We start from the raw sequence: 22,551 nt of genomic DNA on the forward strand, positions 1-22,551 counted from the left end.
TTAGTTTTTCTGTGTGTGTGAACATGATCTCAGGTGGGAGTTGAGGTCCACCTAGTGGTTCAGTGCAAAATCGCTGCTCCAACTATCATTTCCAACCATCCCTCCCTCCTTTGGAACCGGCAGCTCTCTATTATGGCAAGCCAAAGAACCATAGAATTGTCAAGTTGGAAGAGGGACCACAAGGGAAGTTTTATTTGGTGTTTGATGTTTGATGTTTTAGCGCTTTATTCTTAATATTCTGTTGGGAGCCTCCCAGAGTGGCGAGGTATAAATATATTATTATTATTATTATTAATTACTATTATTATTATTTATTTGTTGTAGTAGTAGTAGGGTCATCTAATCAAACCCTCTGCAATGCAGGCATCTTAAAGAAGGAAAAGACAGGACAGAGGTCAGCAGAAGCCAACAAAACACCAAAGAACACTCTCTGCTAACCATAAGATAAATAAATGATGGGAAAGCTCAGGCAAACTGGATAATGACTAATTGAAAACCACGGGCAGCCCAAAATAAAAATCTAAATAGCACCATGAGGCTTTTTTATTTACCTGCACAGAAATCCCCTTCACAAGTGGTCTTTTTTCTGTGATGACTTCAGGTGGGACATCCCAAAGCTGACTCGTATAAGCCCGGAAAACTACAGAGAAAAATGGGCTGCCTAGTTATTAGGGAGGACGTGTTGCAGCATGGTAGCATTTCAGAGTACTTAGGGGAAGGTAGTGATTATGCTGGCACTATAGCTTAACAATGGCAACTCTGCTTTACTTTCGTGAGTGGTTGTCAGGCTTCGGGTGCTCGGCTTCCTTCCCCCCCCCCTTTGGCCACAGATAAGCAGGACAAAGCTAAAAGAGTTGCTTACCATTTAGTCTTTAACCATCACAGCAAAAGAACAAAGCAGCCATTCTCGGAATGACGGTGTTCCCAATTAAGGTTTCCACCCACTTCCCCCCAGTCACTTCCACGCCTTGCAACCTGATCTCACAACCACTGTGCTTTTTGTGTAGCCACCTTATCTGCTCTACGTGACCTTGGACTGATAGGCTGGACACTCTCCAGCGAGAGAGAGTCTGTTAGCTCTCTCTCTTCCAGTTCTTCTTCACTTTGCTGTTTAACCCCCAGTTCATCCCAACTTTTGTCTTCAGAACTGTGCCCCTCTGCAAACCACTGTTCCAAATCTATACTGCCCCACTGCTCCTGGGAGGCTCCCACCATTCCTCATCAAAGCAGTACTTACTCCTCAGCCTGGTCTCGGACAGTGGTGGAACTACTGTTCTAATTTCTCTCGCTCCAAAAATTAAGCAAGATGAATAACTTTCAATGCAGGTCAGGCTGCCATCCGGGGTCTTGTGGCCGAAGGTCGCCGTCTTGCCAATGTCATGCTGGGACCTTATCGCCAGGACCTGCTCGCCAAATGTGACCGTGTGGAACAACTGGCTGCCCAGTTAGCTGACCTGGCAGCACGAGGCGAAGGGGAATCTCCTCAAGCCAAGGCAATTGCTGCTCAGCTGCAGGACTCGTTGAAGGTAAATAAAAGTATTTGAAAAGAGAAGGAAGAGCTCCTGTTGGACAGAGTGTTGCCAGTCCATATGCGTTAACTAACAAAGCCAGGGAATCTTCCTGTTCAAGCTACTGGTCTTTGCAACATAGATTATAGACAAACGCTTTGGACACAATCTACATTCTTTTGCTGCTGTGCACCCTCCATTAATTTAACTTGATTCCAATTCCTCTCATTGACCCCCACCGCCTATTGCTGGCCATTTCCTGAAGGAAGTGACGTTTGGCAGTTTGGGGCATAGAGCTCCTCACAGAACTCTTGTGGATTGGGCCCTGTTCTTGCTCAGTAAAAGGTAAACTGTAAAAGATCCCTGGATTGTTAAGTCCATTCAAATGCGACTATGGGGTTGCGGTGCTCATCTCGCTTTCAGGCCCAGGGAGCCAGAGTTTGCCCACAGACAGCTTTCTGGGTCATGTGGGCAGCATGACTAAACCGCTTTTGGTGTAACGGGACTCCGTGACAGAAACCAGAGTGCAAGGAAACACCGTTTACCTTTCCGCTGCAGCGGTACCTATTTATCTTTTGCACTGGCGTGCTTTCGAACTGCTAGGTTGGCAGGAGCTGGGACCGAGCAACGGGAGTCACCCCATCATGGGGATTCGAACATCCAACCTTCTGATTGGCAAGCCCAAGAGCACTAGTGTGGAGCCATGTTGGTCTTGCTCCCCGTCAGCCACCTCACATTCTTAATAGCAACCTCTCCTTTCCTAGGTTTCCTTTTTTAGTGTTCTGGGTTAGGGGTATAGACTAAGAATCTAGCTAGATGGTGAATTGGGAGTGGGGCTCTGCTGTCATGGTCCTTCTCAGTTCACCATCTCTGAAGGTCTCCTATTTGTAACTTCAGCTTTTTGGCTGTGTCTGGTTTGAACCTAGGCTGTCCGTATTCAGATCCAGTGTTTTACTTTTGCACCACACTTCATCATGGCAAACCCATTAATTTCTCTTTTTTTACATGGAACCTCATACTTACGGGACCGTCTCTCCCGGTATGCCCCGTGGAGGACCTTAAGGTCCATAAATAGTAACACCTTAGAGGTGCCAGGCCCAAAGGAAACCAGATTAGCCTCAACTAGAACCAGGGCCTTCTCAACACTGGCCCCGACTTGGTGGAAGTAGTGGGGGTCAATGAGAGGAATTTCAGCCATGGGCCGGTCCACCATCCCTCAGACCATGTGGTGGGCCGGACTATATTTTGGGGGGAATAAATGAACAAATTCCTATGCCCCACAAATAACCCAGAGATACATTTTAAATAAAAGCACACATTCTGCTCATGTAAAAACACCAGGCAGGCCCCACAAATAACCTAGAGATGCATTTTAAATAAAAGGACACATTCTACTCATGTAAAAACACGCTGATTCCCGGACTGTCTGTGGGCCAGATTGAGAAGGTGATTGGACCGGATCCAGCCCCCAGGCCTTAGGTTGCCTACCCCTGCTCTATCTCCTGAGACCAGGGCCCTGTGGGACTGGATTTCTTTCCGCAGGGCCTGTAAGACAGAGTTGTTCCGCCTGGCCTTTGGCCTGGAGCCAACCTGATCCCCTCCCCCATTTCCCCCTTTTCCTTCCGTATGAGGCTGCATTTTAATTTTAATGTATTTAATCTTGTTCTTAAGTTATATTTTAATCAGTTGTTTCACATCTAGTGTTAGCTGCCCTGAGCCCGGCTTTGGCTGGGGAGGGCGGGGTATAAGTAAATTATTATTATTATTATTATTATTATTATTATTATTATTATTATTCCTATTAAGGATCTTAAATCAAGGATGCAAGAAGCCATGACCCAGGAAGTATCTGATGTGTTCAGCGACACGACGACGCCAATTAAACTGCTGGCAGTCGCGGCTACTGCTCCTCCAGACGCCCCCAACAGGGACGAGGTGAGTCCGTTCCCAGCATGCACCAGTCTTAAAGTTACAGTGAGCAAATATAATTTTGGATAGGCCAAGGTAAGAGTCAGATGCAGTGGTGTAGCAAGGGGGTGCATAGGGGGCGGGCCGCCCCGGGTGCCACCCTGGAGGGGGGTGACACTTGGTGCACCCCCCGTAAGCGAGCAGCCAGCCGCCGCCTGGTAAAAAGCCTCGCTTGGTGGCTGGCTGCTCGCTCACTTACTCGGCCGGCGTGCTTTGCTTCTTCCTGCTCAGGGGCTGCTGACGCCCCTCCCTCGCCTCCGCTTGAGCATGCCAGCTGCAGAGCAAAGCTTTTAAAAAAACTTCACTCCGCGGCTTGCTCATGGTTTGCTGCCGGTGGTGCTCCAGCGCCGGGATCCTCAGCCGTGAGCAGAGGATCACGGGGCTCGAGCGCTGCTGCCGGCAACCCGCTCCGTACAGCACATGTGCAGTGACGTTGCGCACACACTGTACAGAGCAGGTTGCTGCTCCAGGTGCCCGAGTGGCTAGCTATGCCGCTGGTCAGATGTTAGACTTTTAAAAAGTTTCATACTTAAATGGTTTCCTACCTACCACCCTTGAGGAGAAAGAATGCAATTGGTGTCCATAGTTTGAAACATTACTATATCTTAATCCAGGTGTAGCCAAATGTTTTGGAGTAGGGGTACATTCTGAGTCTTGAGAGTGTTCTGCGGGTGCCTGTCACAAAATGGCTGCCTTGGGTTGTGTGACTTAACAAAATGAGAGAGACAACCACCCCAACAACATTATGCTTATCACGGGAAGTCAGTTGTGTCCTGCTGGTCCTGGCAATGGAGATCACACCCAGATGTTGTTGCTGAGGGAGCATTCCTCAGGAGCAGGCAAAATATACAAGGCAGCCAGGCCGCTCACATTCCACAGAAATCACATGGAAGGGTACCTTTGCATTTTGTCACATGTCTTTCTTTCTAGAAGAGCTTACTTTTATTTTTTAAATGGAAGCTCAGAGTCTGGGGGCACCAGGTTGGTGACAACTGACTGTTTGAACCATCTTCCTTGAAAAGAATCGCACTTTTCAGGTGACCTGAGGAAAGCTCTGTCTTTGGCACTCATATCTATCATGGCACATTCACGCCATTATCACCATAGCCTTGTGTGTCTAAACCAGGGCTTAGAATTGCCAAATAGAGTTCTGTCGCGGTATCTCTGCTGAACAGTTTTAGTTTTCTAATAAATTGCCAAAGAACTGTAAATTCATCCTTGATTAAACTAACTTTAATTGAAGCACCGAGTCTGTAATTGAGCGGGTTAGCGTGAGTTGCTTGGGGACCCGTATAAAATCCTGAACTGGCTGCATTTTTAAATCTGTGGTTGTTGATGTATTTCAACTTTCAGGTGTTTGATGACAGGGCAGCCAATTTTGAAAACCATGCTGCCAGGCTTGGAGCTACTGCGGAAAAGGCCGCTGCGGTTGGAACAGCCAACAAAAGTACTGTCGAAGGCATACAAGCCAGTGTGAAGTCCGCAAGAGAGCTCACCCCTCAGGTATCTCTCCCTCTCACTGTCCGAAACTCCGGTTTTGATCGGCGCTCACAGTTGTTTGACAATGGCCACAACCACTCTCAGTTACCCCCGTCTTCGTTCATTTTCATAGTATAATTTATGCCACGGAATGGGGGTCATTTTGCTGCTGTTATTGTTAAACAATTGGAAGTCGGAAATCCTTGCCAATCCTTGCCCAAAGATCTGCACACTTCTGGTTTAGTTTGTTCGGTTTGCAGCCACCAAAAACTTCACCTGGATGAAAAATTCATTTGTTCAGTTTCTATTCGGAGAGTTCATCTCCAATAAGCATGTAGTGGGGTTGGAGATGCCAGTATCTGAAATACATTGAATGAGAAGGAGTCAGGAATAAAACATGAGCATTTAACTATTAGGATGAGATGATTCTGTGTGAAAGACAGCACACAAATCAAGAGGTTGAGAGAGGGTAACTTCCTTAAATGGTAGATTGTTTTTAGGAGTCTGTAAAAAGTTCAAAATCTATAAAAAAGGAGGACTCTCATAAAAATGTATGCATAGGTTGGCTGAACCTTCGGAAACAGAGGCTCGCTTTGACAGCAGTCTTAAGGACTTGCTTTCTAAGTCCCATTGAAATTAATGAACACTTTCAGGCAAACATTGCATTTATTTTATAGCTTCGTCCCACTTCTCAGCCAAGAAGACCTTTTAGAAGTTAAGCTACAATCTAAAAAGCTGCAAGAAGAGGGAATTTTAGTGGGAGCTGGATCCAGGCATAACAGAGGGGTGTCTGGCGTTAACTTCTTTCCCTCTGACGGCCTCCACAAGTGTGGTTCATAGCATCATTGGGATCATGCCTGCCCCTTTTGTGTTTTTCAGTAGCAGCTTAAAATTCCTCTGAGACTCAGTTGAAAACTAGAGAGCACCATAATCTTCCACCGTATTCTTCTAAGGAAAGAAGGACCTGACAGCTTTTTATGGTGTATGGCGAATCTTTATTACTTTCACTGACCAGACTGTCACGGAATATGTTCCCTCTTTGGTCAGTCTTCACACTTGGGTCTCTGGATAAGCAGATCCCGTGGGCGTCTGTTTCCTACTGTGGAAGCGTGTACTTGGAGTAGGAATAAATCTGAAGGATTTCCTGTATAGAAGAAGTAATATTTACAAGCTATTGTGTAATAGTCTACTTATGTTCATGTGATGAAAGTATTTTAACAATTACTATTTGCACTAGAAACTTCCATAATTTCTTGGCTTTATTTTGTTTTTGTTTTCTTTTAAATAAAGGCGGTGATTTTTAAAAAAAGTATGTGCAGTCCCCATGTCATGATTGGGAATTCTGCTCTTTGGAAATTCTCAGTACAGTCAGACCTTGAAAGTCTACCGGAATCCATTCCGGAAGTCCGTTCGACTTCCAGAATGTTCGGAAACCAAGACGCGGCTTCTGATTGGCTGCAGGAAGCTCCTGTAGCCAATCAGAAGCCACATGGGACATTTTGGTTCCAAAGAACGTTTGCAAACACTCACTTCTGGGTTTGGGGCATTCGGGGACCAAAACGTTCAACTCAGAAGGCGTTCATCAACCAAGGTATGACTGTACCTCAGAGTGTTCTTGAGTGGTATAAATCCATCTTTCAATTGGAGACTTTTTGTGAAACTCCCCAAACTGGGACCCCTTTCAGATAAGAGATGCTTAACTTTCAGATTACCTGCACTGCAAAATAAATTCCAGTGCACTTACTTTCTGTTCCTGTGCATCATTACTGCCATCATATTAAGTTGTTTTTGCATTGGCAGGTAGTATCTGCCGCTCGCATCCTTCTAAGGAATCCTGGAAATCAAGCTGCTTATGAGCACTTTGAGACCATGAAGAACCAGTGGATTGATAATGTGGAAAAAATGACAGGTAAAATGGAGGCGTGTGTGGCCATGGTTTTGTAGCCCCAAATCATTGATGACGAACCTGAGATATAATTGAAAGGAAACTAGAAAGGGAAGAGCAATTCCTTCACGCAGTTGACATAAGCATGTGACAGAAAGGGAAGAGTCATCCCCCCACTCAAAAAAAGTCACAGTGGGCTCAAGGAGAACATTGCACCATACTTTTGTTTGGAATATGTCTTGGCCTTATCACTGGCAGCCTACAATCACAACTTTTGGATAAATTATTGTAATGCAACTCTATTTCAACCACTTGTTCATTACGGCAAAATTCTATATAGATTTGGATGTGTTTTGTGTTTGCACACAGATGCTGTTAAGGGAAGAAATGTGGCATCCATTTTTACATATTGAAGTTCCACCCAAGTTCCCTTGTCCCACTGAGTTCCCTTTCTGTAAATCTAGCACAGGGTTTCGCAAACTTGGGTCTGCAGCTGTTTTTGGACTACTCCCATAATCCCTAGCTAGCAGGACCCCAGTGGTCAGGGATGATGGGAAGTGTAGTCCAAAAACAGCAGAAGATCCAAGTTTGGGAAACATTGATCTAGCGTGTTTTCCACTATCTGCAGTACAAAAATGTACTCTCCCCCGGTTATGTAAATGAAACCCATTCATGTTTGAGGATTTGATAGAATTTGGAGGCCCTCTGGTGGCAAGAGCCAAGTGAGAAGAGTTTAAATGCTCATAATCGGGATTGTCCCAAATCAGCACCCTGCCAAATTGACCTGGCCTAGGTAGCAGAACTCCATCCTGTATTTAAGGGTGACCTTCCCCTCCAGGGTCATTTCCCCTTGCCATGTACATGAAGGGAGGTAAATCTGTAAACTTCTTACCCTAGGGATGGTGGATGAAGCAATTGATACCAAGTCTCTGTTGGATGCTTCCGAGGAGGCCATTAAGAAGGACCTGGACAAGTGCAAAGTCGCGATGGCCAACATTCAGCCGCAGATGCTTGTCGCCGGGGCCACCAGCATTGCCCGGCGAGCAAACCGGATTTTGTTGGTGGCAAAGAAGGAGGTGGAAAACTCAGAGGACCCCAAGTTTCGGGAAGCTGTGAAAGCTGCCTCTGATGACCTGAGCAAAACCATTTCGCCAATGGTGATGGATGCGAAAGCTGTGGCAGGCAACATTTCTGATCCCGGTAAGCATTAGACAACGATGCTTTTTCCAACTCCTGACTTTTCAAAACTAAATACTAAGCTCTCTCTCTGTGTGTGTTGCCTTTCCTAGGTTTGCAGAAGAATTTCCTTGATTCCGGCTACAGGATCCTGGGAGCTGTGGCCAAAGTCCGAGAAGCTTTCCAGCCGCAGGAACCAGACTTCCCCCCTCCGCCTCCTGATCTTGAGCAACTTCACGTAAGTGCCGTGTTATGTAGAATTGCTCTGGAAGGACAGAGGTAATCTGCAACCATTTGGTTGAGCCAGTTTCAATTATTTAAATGGCTGTGGTTTCCTTGTGTGGGTGGAATCACTTAATGCTGAAATCTGATTCCAGTCACACAGTGTTCTTATATAATACACACTGGCATACACACAAGATTGCGTCCCCAAGTTTTGTTTCTTTAGCATCTTGCGAAGCCAGATTTGGACTTGGGGCCCTTGAGTACAATGCCCTCTGTATGAAGGTAATCCAACCGAAAAGTGTCAAGAAAAGAACAGACTCCTGGGTCTGTGTATTTTGCTGAGAAAAGCAGCAGTTTGAAGCCAAATGTGTGCTTCAAACTTTGAACTCGGGGGTCTGTTGTTGTGAACACATCCATTAATAGGAAGAACTTAAAGGTGGGTAGGTGCACATTTTTTAGACTTCAGAAAACACTGTCCATGCCTTTCAAAGCTGTCTTGAAAACATGGGCATTTGAATCCAGGAGTTGAATATATAATAGCATATTAGTAAAAAACCTGGATTACCTTCTCTATAGAAGAAAGTTAGTTATGCCCCCCCCTTTCCACAATTTCCTTTCTACAGAGCCAGTGTGGTGTAGTGGTTAAGAGCGGTAGACTCGTAATCTGGAGAACTGGGTTCGCGTCTCCGCTCCTCCACATGCAGCTGCTGGGTGACCTTGGGCTAGTCACACTTCTCTGAAGTCTCTCAGCCTCACTCACCTCACAGAGTGTTTGTTGTGGGGGAGGAAGGGAAAGGAGAATGTTAGCCGCTTTGAGACTCCTTCGGGTAGTGATAAAGTAGGATATCAAATCCAAACTCTTCTTCTTCTTCCTGCTGGTTAGCAGATCAGAAAACCAAGGGAGAGGGATGAAGGAAGTTTCTGCTAACAGTTGCTAATTTAAGAGATCATTTCATAAAGTCTAGCATAATGGATTTTAACATAGATATTACTGGATTGTGTAAATCAGGGCTGATTATGTAAATTCATGCTTGGTCCAACCCTCCAGGAAGTATGTAAATCATATTCTTGGGTAGGTGTCTTAATTTACATTATTCTCACCTTGGCAAAACAATGGTGAATTTGAGTTTGGAAAGTTTGCCCAAAGCAGTGAAAATTCCCCATCCTGGGAAGGATCAGAAATCAGGAAGACCAAATTTTTATTAAGGACTGGAATAATTTCATAACGTATCTTAGAGACCACTGTAAACAGTTGAAATCACTAGCGGAAATACAATAACACTTGTAAAGTAACACAAAGTTTTCTGTCAGGGGTGTTGCTGGCTACCCTCGAGCAACGACACTCCAAACCATCTTGTCTTTAAGACTTTTATTGTCCCCTCCGCTGTTGTCAGAGCCGTTCGAAGAACTGGAGTTGATGAGGGGTGGCTGTTCCCTGTAAGCCCACGCCCTTATAGATACTGTGGATTTATAATAGATTACAGCAGACATCCCCAAACTTCGGCCCTCCAGCTGTTTTGGACTACAATTCCCATCTTCCCTGACCACTGGTCCTCTTAGCTAGGGATCATGGGAGTTGTAGGCCAAAACATCTGGAGGGCCGCAGTTTGGGGATGCCTGGATTACAGTAAAAGATGCAGGAACAAATTTTTAGAAATAGGACCCATGGAGGTCAGAAAGTTTGAGAGAACCTCTTTTTCTTTTCTTTTTTGTTGGAATTGTTATGTTTGATGTGTATAATTATATGTAAAACTAATAAATATCTATAAAATAAATAAATAAATAAATAAATAAATAAATAAATAAATAAATAAATGGATGGGCAACTCAGGTGCAAAAGCTGGGGGTGGGGGAGGGAGGAAGAAAAGAAAATTCCCAGTTCTGTGAATTGCTATAGATTTGGCCATTTTGCATTTGGATCTCTGCGTTGGGGTGCTGCAACCCATTTCCTTTCTTCCTTAGCTTACAGACGAACTTGCTCCTCCCAAGCCGCCGCTGCCAGAGGGCGAGGTTCCTCCCCCCAGGCCCCCTCCTCCTGAAGAGAAGGATGAAGAGTTCCCAGAGCAGAAGGCTGGGGAGGTGCTCAACCAGCCCATGATGATGGCTGCCAGGCAGCTCCACGATGAAGCCAGAAAGTGGTCCAGCAAGGTAAGAACGGCCAATGCATCCCTGTATTCTTGCTTAACTGCTGCTTCTCCCTTTAACCCAAAGAAATTGCAGACCGGTGTGTTTCGTGGGTATTGCATTGATGTCACTCGGGGATACCCCAGCGCTGTAGGCAGATCTGTTTGTATAGCTCTTCAGAGGTTGGGCTCTTTTTAGAGAATGAATTGCTGATTAGCAAATCCTCACCCTTACGTGGAATGCTCTTATCACTGCTGTGCAAAGACGTCACTTTAAAACCTTCCTCAGGCTGCCAGGAAATTTTATGCCCTGGGTGAGTTGGAATTGGGGGTCAAATCCAACAGATGAGGGAGAAAACCAATCTGTCTCACCCAAGTGAAGTGAGAAACTCCACAAAGGTTTCCAGTGTGCTCTGGAAGAGCATTGAAAACAAACAAACAAAAACTTGATAATGCTGCAGGAGTTAGGATAGAGGCAATCTAAAAATGACTTTCTGCTGTTGCGTCCAGAGTTGCTCCCCCCCTCCCCACGAAGCCATGAAAACCTTTATGTTGTGCTGACTCTGTAGTGCAGGAATGGGAAAACCTGTGGTCCTTCAGAAGATGCTGGACTACAACTCCCATCATCCTTGCCCATTGGCCATGCTGTCTGGGACCAATGGGAGTCGGGAGTCCATCTGCAGGGCTGCACGTTTCCCCATCCCTGCAACAATGCTTTGGAAAGGTGGTGTGTAATCTCCAACAATATCCACAATATTTTGCGCGCTCTCTCTCTCCTTTTCACACGTCTACCCAGAAGTGGGCTTTTTCAGAAGCGGCACCAAGCTTTGCCGATCAATCAAGGCTATTTTTAAACCTTTGCAAATTACCGATAGAAGCATGGGACTTTTCACATGCCATCATTTCATTAAAACTATAGAATTATTCCCAAGACTCTTATTGTGCACAGGTTTCATAACCACACCTTGGCGTATGTAGAACTTTAGCGGTAGCAAGAAGGGGGAGGGAAACCTCACCGTACTTGAGCCTTTAGCTGAAATGAGCCTTAAGAATGTACGCAAGCATGCGGGACCTTCTGCTTGAGTTGGGGAATTAAGCGCATAGCACCTGCCTTTTGCCCTTTTTGTGCTCCGCAAGCTTTCTCCCCTGCCCCACCAGACTGTCACAAGAAGTGGACTGCCCCAGAGGTCAGTGTAGAGGGGCTATGTAGAATACCCACACTTACCTCTGAATGGGGGCTGTAACATGGGTGCCAAACATCTTGCCATGTTTGCCAGGTTCATTTAAGATTGCTGCAACATCGATACCAACCCTTGCAAATGAGTTTTATTTGGGGGGGGGGGGTTTCCATCTCATCACAAACCAAGTATCATTTTGACCTTGACGGATTTTAATTTTGGAAGGGATAAGAGGGGAGCAAACAGTCCAAAGTTTTCCAAGCAAAGCAACACTGAAAACACACACACACACACACACACACACACACACACACACACACACACTGACTTGAGTAGCATGCTTGAGAAAAACAATATTATTTAATTTATATCCCACCTTTTTATCCAAGGAGTCATACGTCATTCTCCCTTTTCCTCATTTAATCCCCACAACCACCCTGTGAGGTAGGTTAGGCTGAGAGACCCAATTTCACCCAGCGAGCTTCGTGGCTGAGTATGGATTTTGAACCCTAGATCTTAAGTCTGACACTTTCCACTACACTGCACTTGCTTTAGTTTAAAATGTAGTTTTAAAATATCATTTAAAACCTGTCCTGGTAGATATTGTATTTGAGATTTGGTGCCTTCTGAGCTTTTAACTTTTAAGGTCACTGGGGGTGTGTGTGGGATCAATAAATAAACCCAGCTGTTGAGAGAAGCTGATACCTAACTGCTGTATCTTGGTGATTCCATTCAAGAGAACATTATCTGCAGTGCCCTGTCCCAAGATGGCTGCAATGTGGGGTTTTTTTCCCCTGCACATAAATATTGTGAGTTTATGGGTATTCAAAAGTAGGTGGAGAATAAATGGCTACAGTCTGAGCCACTGTTCCAGCAGAAGAGATTGTGTATAGAAGCCACTGGCTCTGAGGGGAGGCGCAAAAACCGAGCAGATTGCTTTGAGCTGGCTGTGAAAAATAGTTTCAGTTGTGTATTACTTGTTTATTCCGACTGCGTAGCAAATTAACTTTCCCCTCTTTTCTCTTCATGCTCTGCCAATTTAATTTTTCCTTCTTCCCGGACAATAAATTTCTTGCCTTGCCCTCTCTCCTCCTTCCCAGTGATACTTGAACATTTGCTAGGATATACACACTATTTTTGTTGGCTGTTGTGCTACTCAAACGCAGTGAGACAGAAAGAGGGGGATATTTATCAGTCCCATGTTATCTACGAAAGTGCACAGAGTTCCACAGAATCCTTCACTTGGCAACTTGGAAAAATAAATTTGAAATGGAGTCCCTAAAATGGTTTGTTAATGCAAATCCTTTTACTGGCAAGTGTGTGTGTGGTTTAATTGCCTAATGCTTTGAACCACTTTGGGTTATGGACAGCATGAATGACCCAGGTCCGATTTGCACAAGCACTCTTGGCTGTGCAGTGTAACGTCCTCTTCCCCTCCTCTCCCTGAAAGTCCCCCTGAATATGTTCTGGGGTTTTCCCTAACCCTCTGGAGCATGTTTTGGAGGTGGGAGAGGAGAGGGAGGGAAAGTTCTATTCAACAGCCAAAAGAGTGGAATTATTTGGTTGGACCACCACCCAATATTTTTTAAACTGACATGTCCTTCATTTTTAGTAAATGCACGCACTTTAACTTTCAGGCGTTTCCCCCACAGCTCGTTCCCCCGCCCCCCGCCCCCATTTTGAGTTGTAGGATCAGGACGGAGAAGGGAGGGGGTCACATTGGGATCAATAATTTGGATTCCCCAGAAGGCGGCAAGTTGCTTTTGTCCATAAGTGCTTGCTATCTCTTAAGCAGATGTTTCAGGTTGCCCAAAAGAAAGACTTCACCACTTGGTCCTCATTAAAAGAAATGGCCTTTACTCAACACACTGCATTTAACCTCTGTGTTTGCCAAGAAAGCAAAAAGAGATGAAACCCCACACTGCCACCTTAAGCTGCATCTGATTTAATTGGGAGCATATAATTGCATAAACTGAGTAATTGGAGGGGAGGGGGGAGAGAAAGTTTAATACCAAAAGCCGCTATTCTTGAAGAAGGAAGGGTGAACATGCAAAAACATGGGGGGGGGGAAGGGTTCGTGAAGGACGTGGGGGATGGGGGGGGCCCAAACTGAAATAAAATGTGATAATTGTGTGTGGGTCTGGTTGCACTTGAAAAGGCGGTGTTTCATTTGCCCTTTTTGTCTTCTCTTTCTGTAATGGATTGGTACCCTGAAGATTGGCTGCGATAATACCGAGCTGTTCTGTTTTTTAGAGACATCCTTCCCACAGGATGTGATTCAGGATACTCTTGACAAACGATTAGAAAATCCTCATTTGGATTTTTGTAGAACAACATTGTGGCAAAACAATCTGGCACCATCTCATTAACCTCCTGCTAACAGAAACATTTCCGACTGGCTGTGTTTTTGTGTGCTGCTAACATCACTTTCTGTCTGCTAACAATTAACACACTGATCATGTCCTTCTAATGAGCAGCCCCTCCTGTTTCTTCCACAATCCCTTGGCTTTCTGTCCTGACTTCCTTCCTGCATTGTGTTTTGCTTTCACCATAACCTCCTTTTCCATGGCCTGGACCAAGACGTGGTGGTGCCTGGAGAATCCATATGGCATCTTTGTCCCATTTCCCCCACCCACACCCACAGCTTCCCGCCACAAAATAATGGTCGCGGAGCACGATTTGCTTGCAAATTCTCCTGTGCAAACCTTGCTGAAATGAATAGGAGTTCTTTTCAACAAGGACACACACAAAAGCCCTAGAGCAACTTCCATTCATATCCGTGAGGCTCCGTAGGGTCAGGTCTGCCACGTCCCCACCCTTTGTTGTCGTTTAGTCGTGTCCGGCTCTTCGTGACCCCATGGACCAGAGCACGCCAGGCACTCCTGTCTTGCACTGCCTCCCGCAGTTTGGTCAAACTCATGTTCGTAGCTTCGAGAACACTGTCCAGCCATCTCGTCCTCTGTCGTCCCCTTCTGCTAGTGCCCTCCATCTTTCCTAACATCAGGGTCTTTTCCAGGGAGTCTTCTCTTCTCATGAGGTGGCCAAAGTATTGGAGCCTAGGTTCACGATCTGTCCTTCCAGTGAGCACTCAGGGCTGATTTCATGAAGCTGAGGCTCCAATACTGTACTTTGGCCACCTCATGAGAAGAGAAGACTCCCCACCCTTAAGAGCACCCAAAACTTGCTTGGGGTCCTTGCCTTGTCTTGCGCCAAGGCCTTTCCCATCTCTTTTGGGCATAGAAAGCAGCCCCTGGCGTCTCTGCTTCCTGGCAGTTTTTTCTTAGCACTCAAGCCTCATCTCGAAACTTTCCTCTTGCACCCCCTAAGTAATCTTTAAGTGTTGCACTTGCTTTGTTTCTTGTTTCCTTTCCTTTCCTGTCTCCGTGGCGCCATTGTCTTGCCAGAAAAGAATGTTGTGGTGAAATAGAAGACACTTTAGAGAGGACCTGGAGTGGAAAACGATGATGATTCTTGGTGTGCTTTCTCTAAACTCTTGTGTTTCTCTCCTTGAAGCCTTTGTAGATTCTCAGGTCAAGTGTTCCCTTGGAATTGCATCCCTTCCTCCCTGCCCCTCCTTCCGTTGCCTTCCAGAATAAAGGGATTTACTAAAACCAGCTCAGTTCTTGCTCTTTGACCAGATCCTGCTTCTTTATACTAACTGTCCCTGTTTCTTCATCCCCCCCCTCCGCATCCCCTCCCCGCCCAACCTGCGAAGCCTGATGTGACTGATGAGGTTAAGGAAGCCCCTGAGGCTGATGTAGATGTAGATCAGGAGGAGGAGGAGGAGGAGGAGGAGGAAGCAGATGTTGAATTCACTCTCCCCTCTGACATTGAAGATGATTACGAGCCTGAGCTGCTGTTAATGCCAACCAACCAGCCCGTTAACCAGCCCATTCTGGCCGCTGCTCAGTCTCTGCACCGGGAAGCCACCAAGTGGTCTAGTAAGGTACTTCCTCCATTTCCCCCCTGGCGACTGATCCGCGTTGCATCCAGCCATTTTGGAACGTTGACACATTCGCATTCACTCTTGATCCTTGCCGGGTCCCATTTTCTTTTTCTTTCTTTTTCTTTTCTGAATTGGAATGAAACTCGAGTTTGTCTGCACTTCATTGTTGAGGATTGAGAGTGGCTTCACATGTTTTTGACAGGCCTGCTGGCGATGATGGCCGGGCTTAAAAGCTTCATTTGGCTCACAACTTCCTTCGTTTTACTCTCCTTCTTAATCAAGGCTTCCTTTCCCTGTTGTTGCTCTCTGCCTTACCTGTCTCTTCACGGCAGTGGTTCTTTTTCGAAAGGGAAGAGAAAAACAAACAAACAAAACAAAACATATGTACAAACCAGCTGACTACCTGTGAAGCCATGGTTGACAGTCTCTCAGTGACTTCCAGATTGTGAGGGAGTCGTCGTTGTCATTCCCGAAGTCATTTAACACGCATCATTGTGCTTTTCCGCCTCTTATCAATGGCTTCCACTAAAAACGTTGGACCGACCAGGAATGGCTTGGTATGGCGGCGTTGCCGAGGAGTTGGACCTGCTGATTTGCACTTGGCTGTAATGTAAAAAGGCTGGCCCATGGTGAGAGGACTTTTGTCAACAAGCTATGCTGAATGTGTTGGTTGCTAAGTTCAGACTTCGTTGGGTTTTCTCAAAAATACAAAACCCATGATGTTGATGGAGATCCTCGGTCTGTGGGTCGGAGCGATCTTAGTCCTGAGCTTGCTGGCACTAATTGCAAACAAATGTTTTTGGGAGCTGTCGGGTCACTTTTTCGCTTTTGGGACTAGCATGCTGCAAGGAGTTAAGTGTGTGGCTGTGTACTAAAATTTAGGTATGTATGTGTGGAAACCCTTTTTTTTTGTTTAAATGAGTCTTTCTTTCATTGTCTTTTCAGTCAGTAATGGTGATATTTTGGTGCCTGTGCGCAAAATTCACATGGTGTTTTTCCATGTGTAGGTTAATGTGGGGCACAATTTAGCGCACTTTTTCTCCTTTGCAAATCTCCTTGAAATGAATGGGGAAGCCTCCCATTCATTTTAAGTGAGATGTGCATGAGAACATACTGCTGCATTGTGCTTCATGGATTAGATCTCTCTCTCCCTTAAATGGTACCTGGAACCTGCCATTGCCACCACTCGCCTCGTGGGGCGAAGGCCACTCTCTTTTTACACTCTGCTTTGCCTTCTACTCTTCAGAAACCAGCCGAGAAGACGCATGGCTTTTGTTGCTCAAGGGGGCTGGCAGTTCACCCTTAACCGTTACTCATCACAGAAGCAAGCACATGTTTAGCACCCTGGCTCATTGCTCCTGCGATGGTGATATGCAGTTTGTGTGGTGGAACATGCATGTTTGCACATGCATATTTCATTTGTACAAAAACACACACACACACACACACACACACACACACACACACACACGAGTGTTTTCAGTGCACTGGTTAAAAAAAAAATGTGTGAAGAGACTCTTGAACAAGGATATGGCTCTTCAGACTTTTGCAACTCAGCAGCCTTTTGTAATGTGTACAACATGCTGGTTTTTTTGCAACGCAGAATGAATATATGTCCGTAAGGACCACAAGTCCCCTTCCGCAGCTATCATCACAGTGTGTGCCTTTTGTTGTTGCCGTTGTTACAGACACTTTTCTCCCGGTAGTCCTAATGCCTAACAGCCACTTTCCTGCATGCAAAAGATTACATTCCAGGCACTTTTTTCCTATTTTCTCACTGCTGTTGGTCAGTATGTCATGTTACCTAAGCACTCTTCACAAAAATACTGCACAGATTGATTTATTTTTAATTGATTACATTGTTCTTGAATACCCTTGCAGCTATAGTATTTAACATAGAGAAATGTTATTTCAAAAACCAGTTATTTATATTGTCCCTCAAAAAATAAAGCCCTCCTTCTCAGAACAGTGACTTTTAAAAAGTTGTGTTACAAGTTGAACTGAATGGTTGCAGTTCAGCCTCAAGTTTGCAAACTCTCCCACTTCCGCTCTGGTGTGGCCATGAGCAGGCAGGAGTTCAGAAACTTTTGATACTACTTTTGATTAACTGTAGCTTGTCGATTTCATTCACCCCCAACAAACTACAGTCATACCTTGGTTTTCGAATGGCTTAGTTCTCAAACGTTTTGGCTCCCGAACGCCGCAAACCCAGAAGTGACTATTCCAGTTTGTGAACTATTTTTGGAAGTCGAACGTCCGATGGGGCTTCCGGTTGGCTGCAGGAGCTTCCTGTAGCCAATTCGAAGCCACGCTTTGGTTTCCGAACGTTTTGGAAGTCGAATGGACTTCCGGAACGGATTCCGTTCGACTTTCAAGGTACGACTGTATTGCTAAGCCAGCTGCATAACCTATAGTTTAGCATGATGTCCAAGTTCAGCCAATCCCCTTCTTCTCCACTGAAGGAAGATGAGATCGTCCTAAGTGGAGGGAAGGTGGAAATTCTTACAGCGAGGCTGTCAACTTGATGAATTAAGTGGTAGTTGGTTTTCACGACAGGAGAGTTTGCCAGTTGATAAATAATAGCTTCCTATGTTTGCAAATGACTAAAACAAACATTCTGAAGATTTTTCTCTTTTGAGGTTTCAGATGATATGCACACACCTTGCAGAAGAGGTGGAATAACTGGCGGTTTATTAAAAATAATTTACCATTTTTTAAAAAAAACTGCTACCATTTAAGCATGCCTTTTTACACATACAGCTGATCAAAAGGAATAACTGATGCTCTGACTTCTCCCTCAGCTGTGTCCCCCTCAGAATAGTTGTCATCTGTGACTGTAGAGTGCCAAATTGGGATGCCCCATGTCCATTTATATGTTGATATTAAGAATATTCACCTTCATAACACTGGATGCTTTAAACCAGGCACGTCCACAGGTAGATCATGATCTACCAGTAGATCACTGGACGTCTGCGGTAGATCATTGGCTCCCCCCAAAGAAGCTGAACAACTGTGGCTCCCCTAAAAAAAGCTCAACATTTTACCTCCTCCCTGAAAAAGCTCAACAACTTTGACCCCAACCCCCCCAAAATGGGCCTTCCTACTTCCTAAAAAAAGGGGGGGTAGATCACTGACAGTTTTTAACTCTGTGCGTAGATCACAGTCTCTTGGGAGTTGGCCACCCCTGCTTTAAACTTAAGGCAATCTTCTTGCACCCTTATTAAAAGGATAGATGTTTAACTGGTAAAAGTAACAGTGTCTGAACTTAGCCGCTTTCACTTCAGCAGCAAACTAACACTGTGTATCCACAACATATATATATATTTTTACGGGCCAAAGCTTGTTTTTCACTTTTTTGGGGGGAGAAAGTATTTCACAACTGGCCTTTGGGGCAAAGCTCTTTTCCAGTGCTCTTGTGGAGCGGCATCTGCACCGCACAGACCGTCTCTTCTTTGCCCTTCCAGAGCGAGGGCTTGCTTACAAGACGGGGGTGACGGCGCGGATCGATGTCTGGCTCCCAAGCTTTCATGGCTGCCCTTGCTTTTTTCCAGGGCAACGACATCATCGCCGCCGCCAAACGGATGGCCCTCCTCATGGCCGAGATGTCGCGCTTGGTAAGAGGTGGCAGCGGGAACAAGCGGGCTCTCATCCAGTGTGCCAAGGATATCGCGAAAGCTTCTGATGAAGTGACCAGGCTGGCCAAGGAGGTCGCGAAGCAGTGCACTGACAAGCGTATCAGGACAAACCTTTTGCAGGTGGGTCACGAGCCACTGCCTGAAGAAGGCAGGGAAGCGGCAAGAGCTGGCGTTAGTAACAGAGATGGCGTGCGGTCAGTGGACTAAGGGGACTAGGCTGGTGGCAGGGACATGGGCGGCACTGTGGTCTAAACCACTGAGCCACTTGGGCTTGCCGATCGGAACATCGGCGATTCGAATCCGCATGATGGGGTGAGCCCCCATTGCTCTGTCCCAGCTCCTGCCAACCTAGCAGTTCAAAAGCATGCCAGTGCAAGTAGATAAATAGGTACCGCTCCGGCAGGAAGGTAAATGGTGTTTCCATGTGCTCTGGCTTCCACCACAGTGTTCCGTTGTGCCAGAAGCGGCTTAGTCATGCTGGCAACATGACCTGCAGACAAATGCCGGCTCCCTCAGCCTGAAAGCGAGATGAGAACTGCAACCCCGTAGTTGCCTTTGACTGGACTTAACCATCCAGGGGTCCTTTACCTCCCCCCCACCTTACTAGGCTAGTCTCCTAAATGTTCCCCTGACGTCTCCTTCCGAAAGCCCAGGAAGCTTCTGCCCAGTTCAGGGAGGGAGGTGTGATGCTCACCTGCACGGCGACGTCACACATGCAGTGTCCCGGTCATCCTTGCAGGCTGTAGTCTCTGGCCCTAACTGTACCTCTATTTCACCGCACACCACTGAGAGATGGGTTTGTTTTGGAGCGAGGGGGTTGCTTGAGAGCCCAAGCAGTGGGCTGGCTTGCTCAAATTTGCCATCCTTGTTCTTTTGGACCTGTGGCCTACTTTAAGATTGCCAGGTCACAATGCGGCAGTAAGGCCACAGAAGGCAGAATTATCCAGCCAAGGTCTTTCATCCCGGCAACAGCTTTGTTTAGCCTGTTTGTTTCTCGACCGGTCTGAACAGCAGTCCTATCTCCTCCCCAGTTTTACCAGTCCTTCTCCTGCATGACATTGTAATTCTGGCCAGACAAGTTTAGGGTCTCACAGATATAGGACTATCTAGTTCCCTGAGCAGCTGTGCTTTCTGTGGCCCTGCACCACCTCACCCTGATGCTTCGCTGCCGCAAGCACAGCACAGTGCAGCTGAATGCAAGGGGCCTGCAAGGAATAGCCGCTTCTGCAGAGAGCGTTGCAGAACAGGGTGGGCAAGTGCCAGCCTTCAAATAGATAGCTGGTCCTCTGAATCTTCTACGACTTGTGACAAAGAAAGAAAGCAGCCTTTTAAATGTGTTTGTGGGAGTTGGGGGGAGCTATTGTTTTGTTGTTTTTGTTTTAACTACTTATTTCAGTTTTTATCTTGTATTTAGAGCATGTGAACCGCCCTGATATCAGGGTGGTATATCAATAATAATAATGCTGGAAAGTGATCCCAAACCTCCCCACAAATCCTTGAGGAAATAGAGAACTTTGATGATACCTTAGTTCCTACCACTGAAGCAGCTTGCCATGTTTCTCGAGAAAAACATGGGTGGCTTGAAGATGTGTGGAAAATTACCAAGGAAAATGAACATATATGCTCGCCACTGCTGTTTTTGAAAACACACACACACACAAGTACAGTGGTATAATTTTATTTAGACAGTTTCTCAGCCGTGCAATTCTGTTTTCATGCAGGTCTGCGAGAGAATCCCAACCATTAGCACGCAACTCAAAATCCTCTCCACTGTCAAAGCCACCATGTTGGGCCGCACTAACATCAGCGATGAGGAGTCTGAACAGGTAATTCTCACGCCTGCCACAAGGGTGGTGTTCGTGTGCTGCAAGCTTGGAATTGTACACTGCATAGGCAAGCAGGCTTTGCACAATCGGTGAAACGATCTCAGCTGCCAGCAGGGCCTCCCTTGCTAACCTTTTGCTCTTGTAAGTTTTCTTGCTGGAGTAACTGAAAGGTGTGGCTAAAGGTATGCTTATTTCTGCGCACGTGACACTTTGTAGATTCAAAACAAGTGTGACTGTGACGAACTGACCCCCATTAGAAAACTAGGATGTGCTTTTTTGTCAAGTACACTCAGTGGCAAACTGTCCCTGTTTTTGCTGTGTTCGTGTCCTGCAACAAAATATAATTTATAATCCAAAGGTTTGATCTGGGTTTCTTGCTTAATGAAATTCCCCACAGCCTGTTTAAATTGTTATTAACTAGCACCCTCTGGTGGATAAAAATGAATGGTTCTTTGGTTTGCCTGAATGCTGCCGCAATCCACCAGATTGTATCACTATCCAATGCAGATGTTGTTTTGCTATTGGGGACAATTATCCCAAGCCTTATTATCTGCGACTGTCAGATTTTGCTTTCCATTAAAAAAATGTGGCCACTAGCTTTGGTGGTTTCAAAAGTGGATTAAACAAATGCCTGAAGGACTGATCTTCATGGCTGGTAGCTGTGTTAAGATAAAGGGACTCAATTTTCAAAGGCAATGTAGCTCTAAATTCCTGGGGTGGGAGCGCCAGGCTGTCAACGGAGGATGGGACTGTTTCTTCATGCCTCACCTATGGGCTTCTCTGCCTGGGTGCTGGGTGGGCCTTTCCCAGAGCCACAAGGGCTCTTCTTAAAGATGCATGTTCTTTTTCTTTTTTTAAAAGTAAGGCAAGTGGGTGGGCATCCATCTCTCATGGATGCTTTTGCTGAGATTCCTGCATTGCAGGGGGTTGGACTGGATGACCCCCGGGGTCCCTTCCAACGCTACAATTCTGTGAAATACTTTTGCAAAGCTAGCTGGAGAGGGGTTAGAGCAGAAGCTGAATGTACACCCCAAGAACTTGTCTATCAGCACTCTTTTTACTCTGTTGGATGTGAATGTTCCAATCATTGCTAACACAGTCAGAGATCACTATGTGCAGCTAAGAGCTGTATTGGCACATATAGGGCAAAACAGTTGGAGCCTACAGCTGGCATTTTCCAGAATGGTCTATGGCAAGGTAGTTGATGTGGTCTCCTGCCACCCCCTGATGTTGCTCCACTCCAGCTCCTATTAGGGAGCACAGGGAGGCTGAGTAGAAAATGCCACTAAAATAAAAAACATCTGTCAGATGTTTGCATACTTGGTGTCATTTGGGCTGTGCTTTAGAATCATGATTTTCAGGTTGGATTGATACTGTTGAAGCACACAGCTTGTCTTCAGATGCCCTCGCTTGATGAAAAGCCAGGTTTTAAATATTAGCATGAAGTGATGCTCTTCTTGAGACCTTGTTAGATGCCCACATACTAGAATGGGCTTGCTGCCAGTTCAGCCTCTTTTGTTGATGCTCTTTATTCTAAAAATGAGCCGTGCCTCTCAGGTTGTCATCTGAAAATGCCTGTGTTATGTGTCTTTTTTTAAAAAA

General features: G+C 45.8%; 1 protein-coding gene and 1 long non-coding RNA gene across 3 annotated transcripts in view; one reads left to right on the top strand and one right to left on the bottom strand.

The window, feature by feature from the left end:
* VCL (vinculin) overlaps positions 1 to 22,551 on the top strand; it is a 79,246-nt gene that overhangs the window by 54,387 nt on the left and 2,308 nt on the right. The window contains exons 12-21 of one of the 2 annotated variants that reach the window (XM_035138681.3): positions 1,327 to 1,526; positions 3,315 to 3,443; positions 4,830 to 4,979; positions 6,756 to 6,864; positions 7,738 to 8,040; positions 8,130 to 8,254; positions 10,204 to 10,389; positions 15,258 to 15,488; positions 19,040 to 19,243; positions 20,845 to 20,949. In XM_035138681.3, the coding sequence (XP_034994572.1) occupies positions 1,327 to 1,526; positions 3,315 to 3,443; positions 4,830 to 4,979; positions 6,756 to 6,864; positions 7,738 to 8,040; positions 8,130 to 8,254; positions 10,204 to 10,389; positions 15,258 to 15,488; positions 19,040 to 19,243; positions 20,845 to 20,949 (1,742 nt within the window). The remainder of the gene's footprint in view (positions 1 to 1,326; positions 1,527 to 3,314; positions 3,444 to 4,829; positions 4,980 to 6,755; positions 6,865 to 7,737; positions 8,041 to 8,129; positions 8,255 to 10,203; positions 10,390 to 15,257; positions 15,489 to 19,039; positions 19,244 to 20,844; positions 20,950 to 22,551) is intronic. The other variant, XM_035138683.3, reaches the window with a different exon arrangement.
* LOC132592181 (uncharacterized) lies at positions 4,694 to 6,759 on the bottom strand. Its single transcript, XR_009557642.2, has 2 exons — positions 5,968 to 6,759; positions 4,694 to 5,314 (listed from the first exon to the last, which is right to left on the bottom strand). It is a non-coding gene; the product is annotated as an uncharacterized LOC132592181 (long non-coding RNA).

This window comes from Zootoca vivipara, chromosome 5 (genome assembly GCF_965207765.1).
Source record: "Zootoca vivipara chromosome 5, rZooViv2.hap1.1, whole genome shotgun sequence".
Taxonomy (NCBI): domain Eukaryota; kingdom Metazoa; phylum Chordata; class Lepidosauria; order Squamata; family Lacertidae; genus Zootoca; species Zootoca vivipara.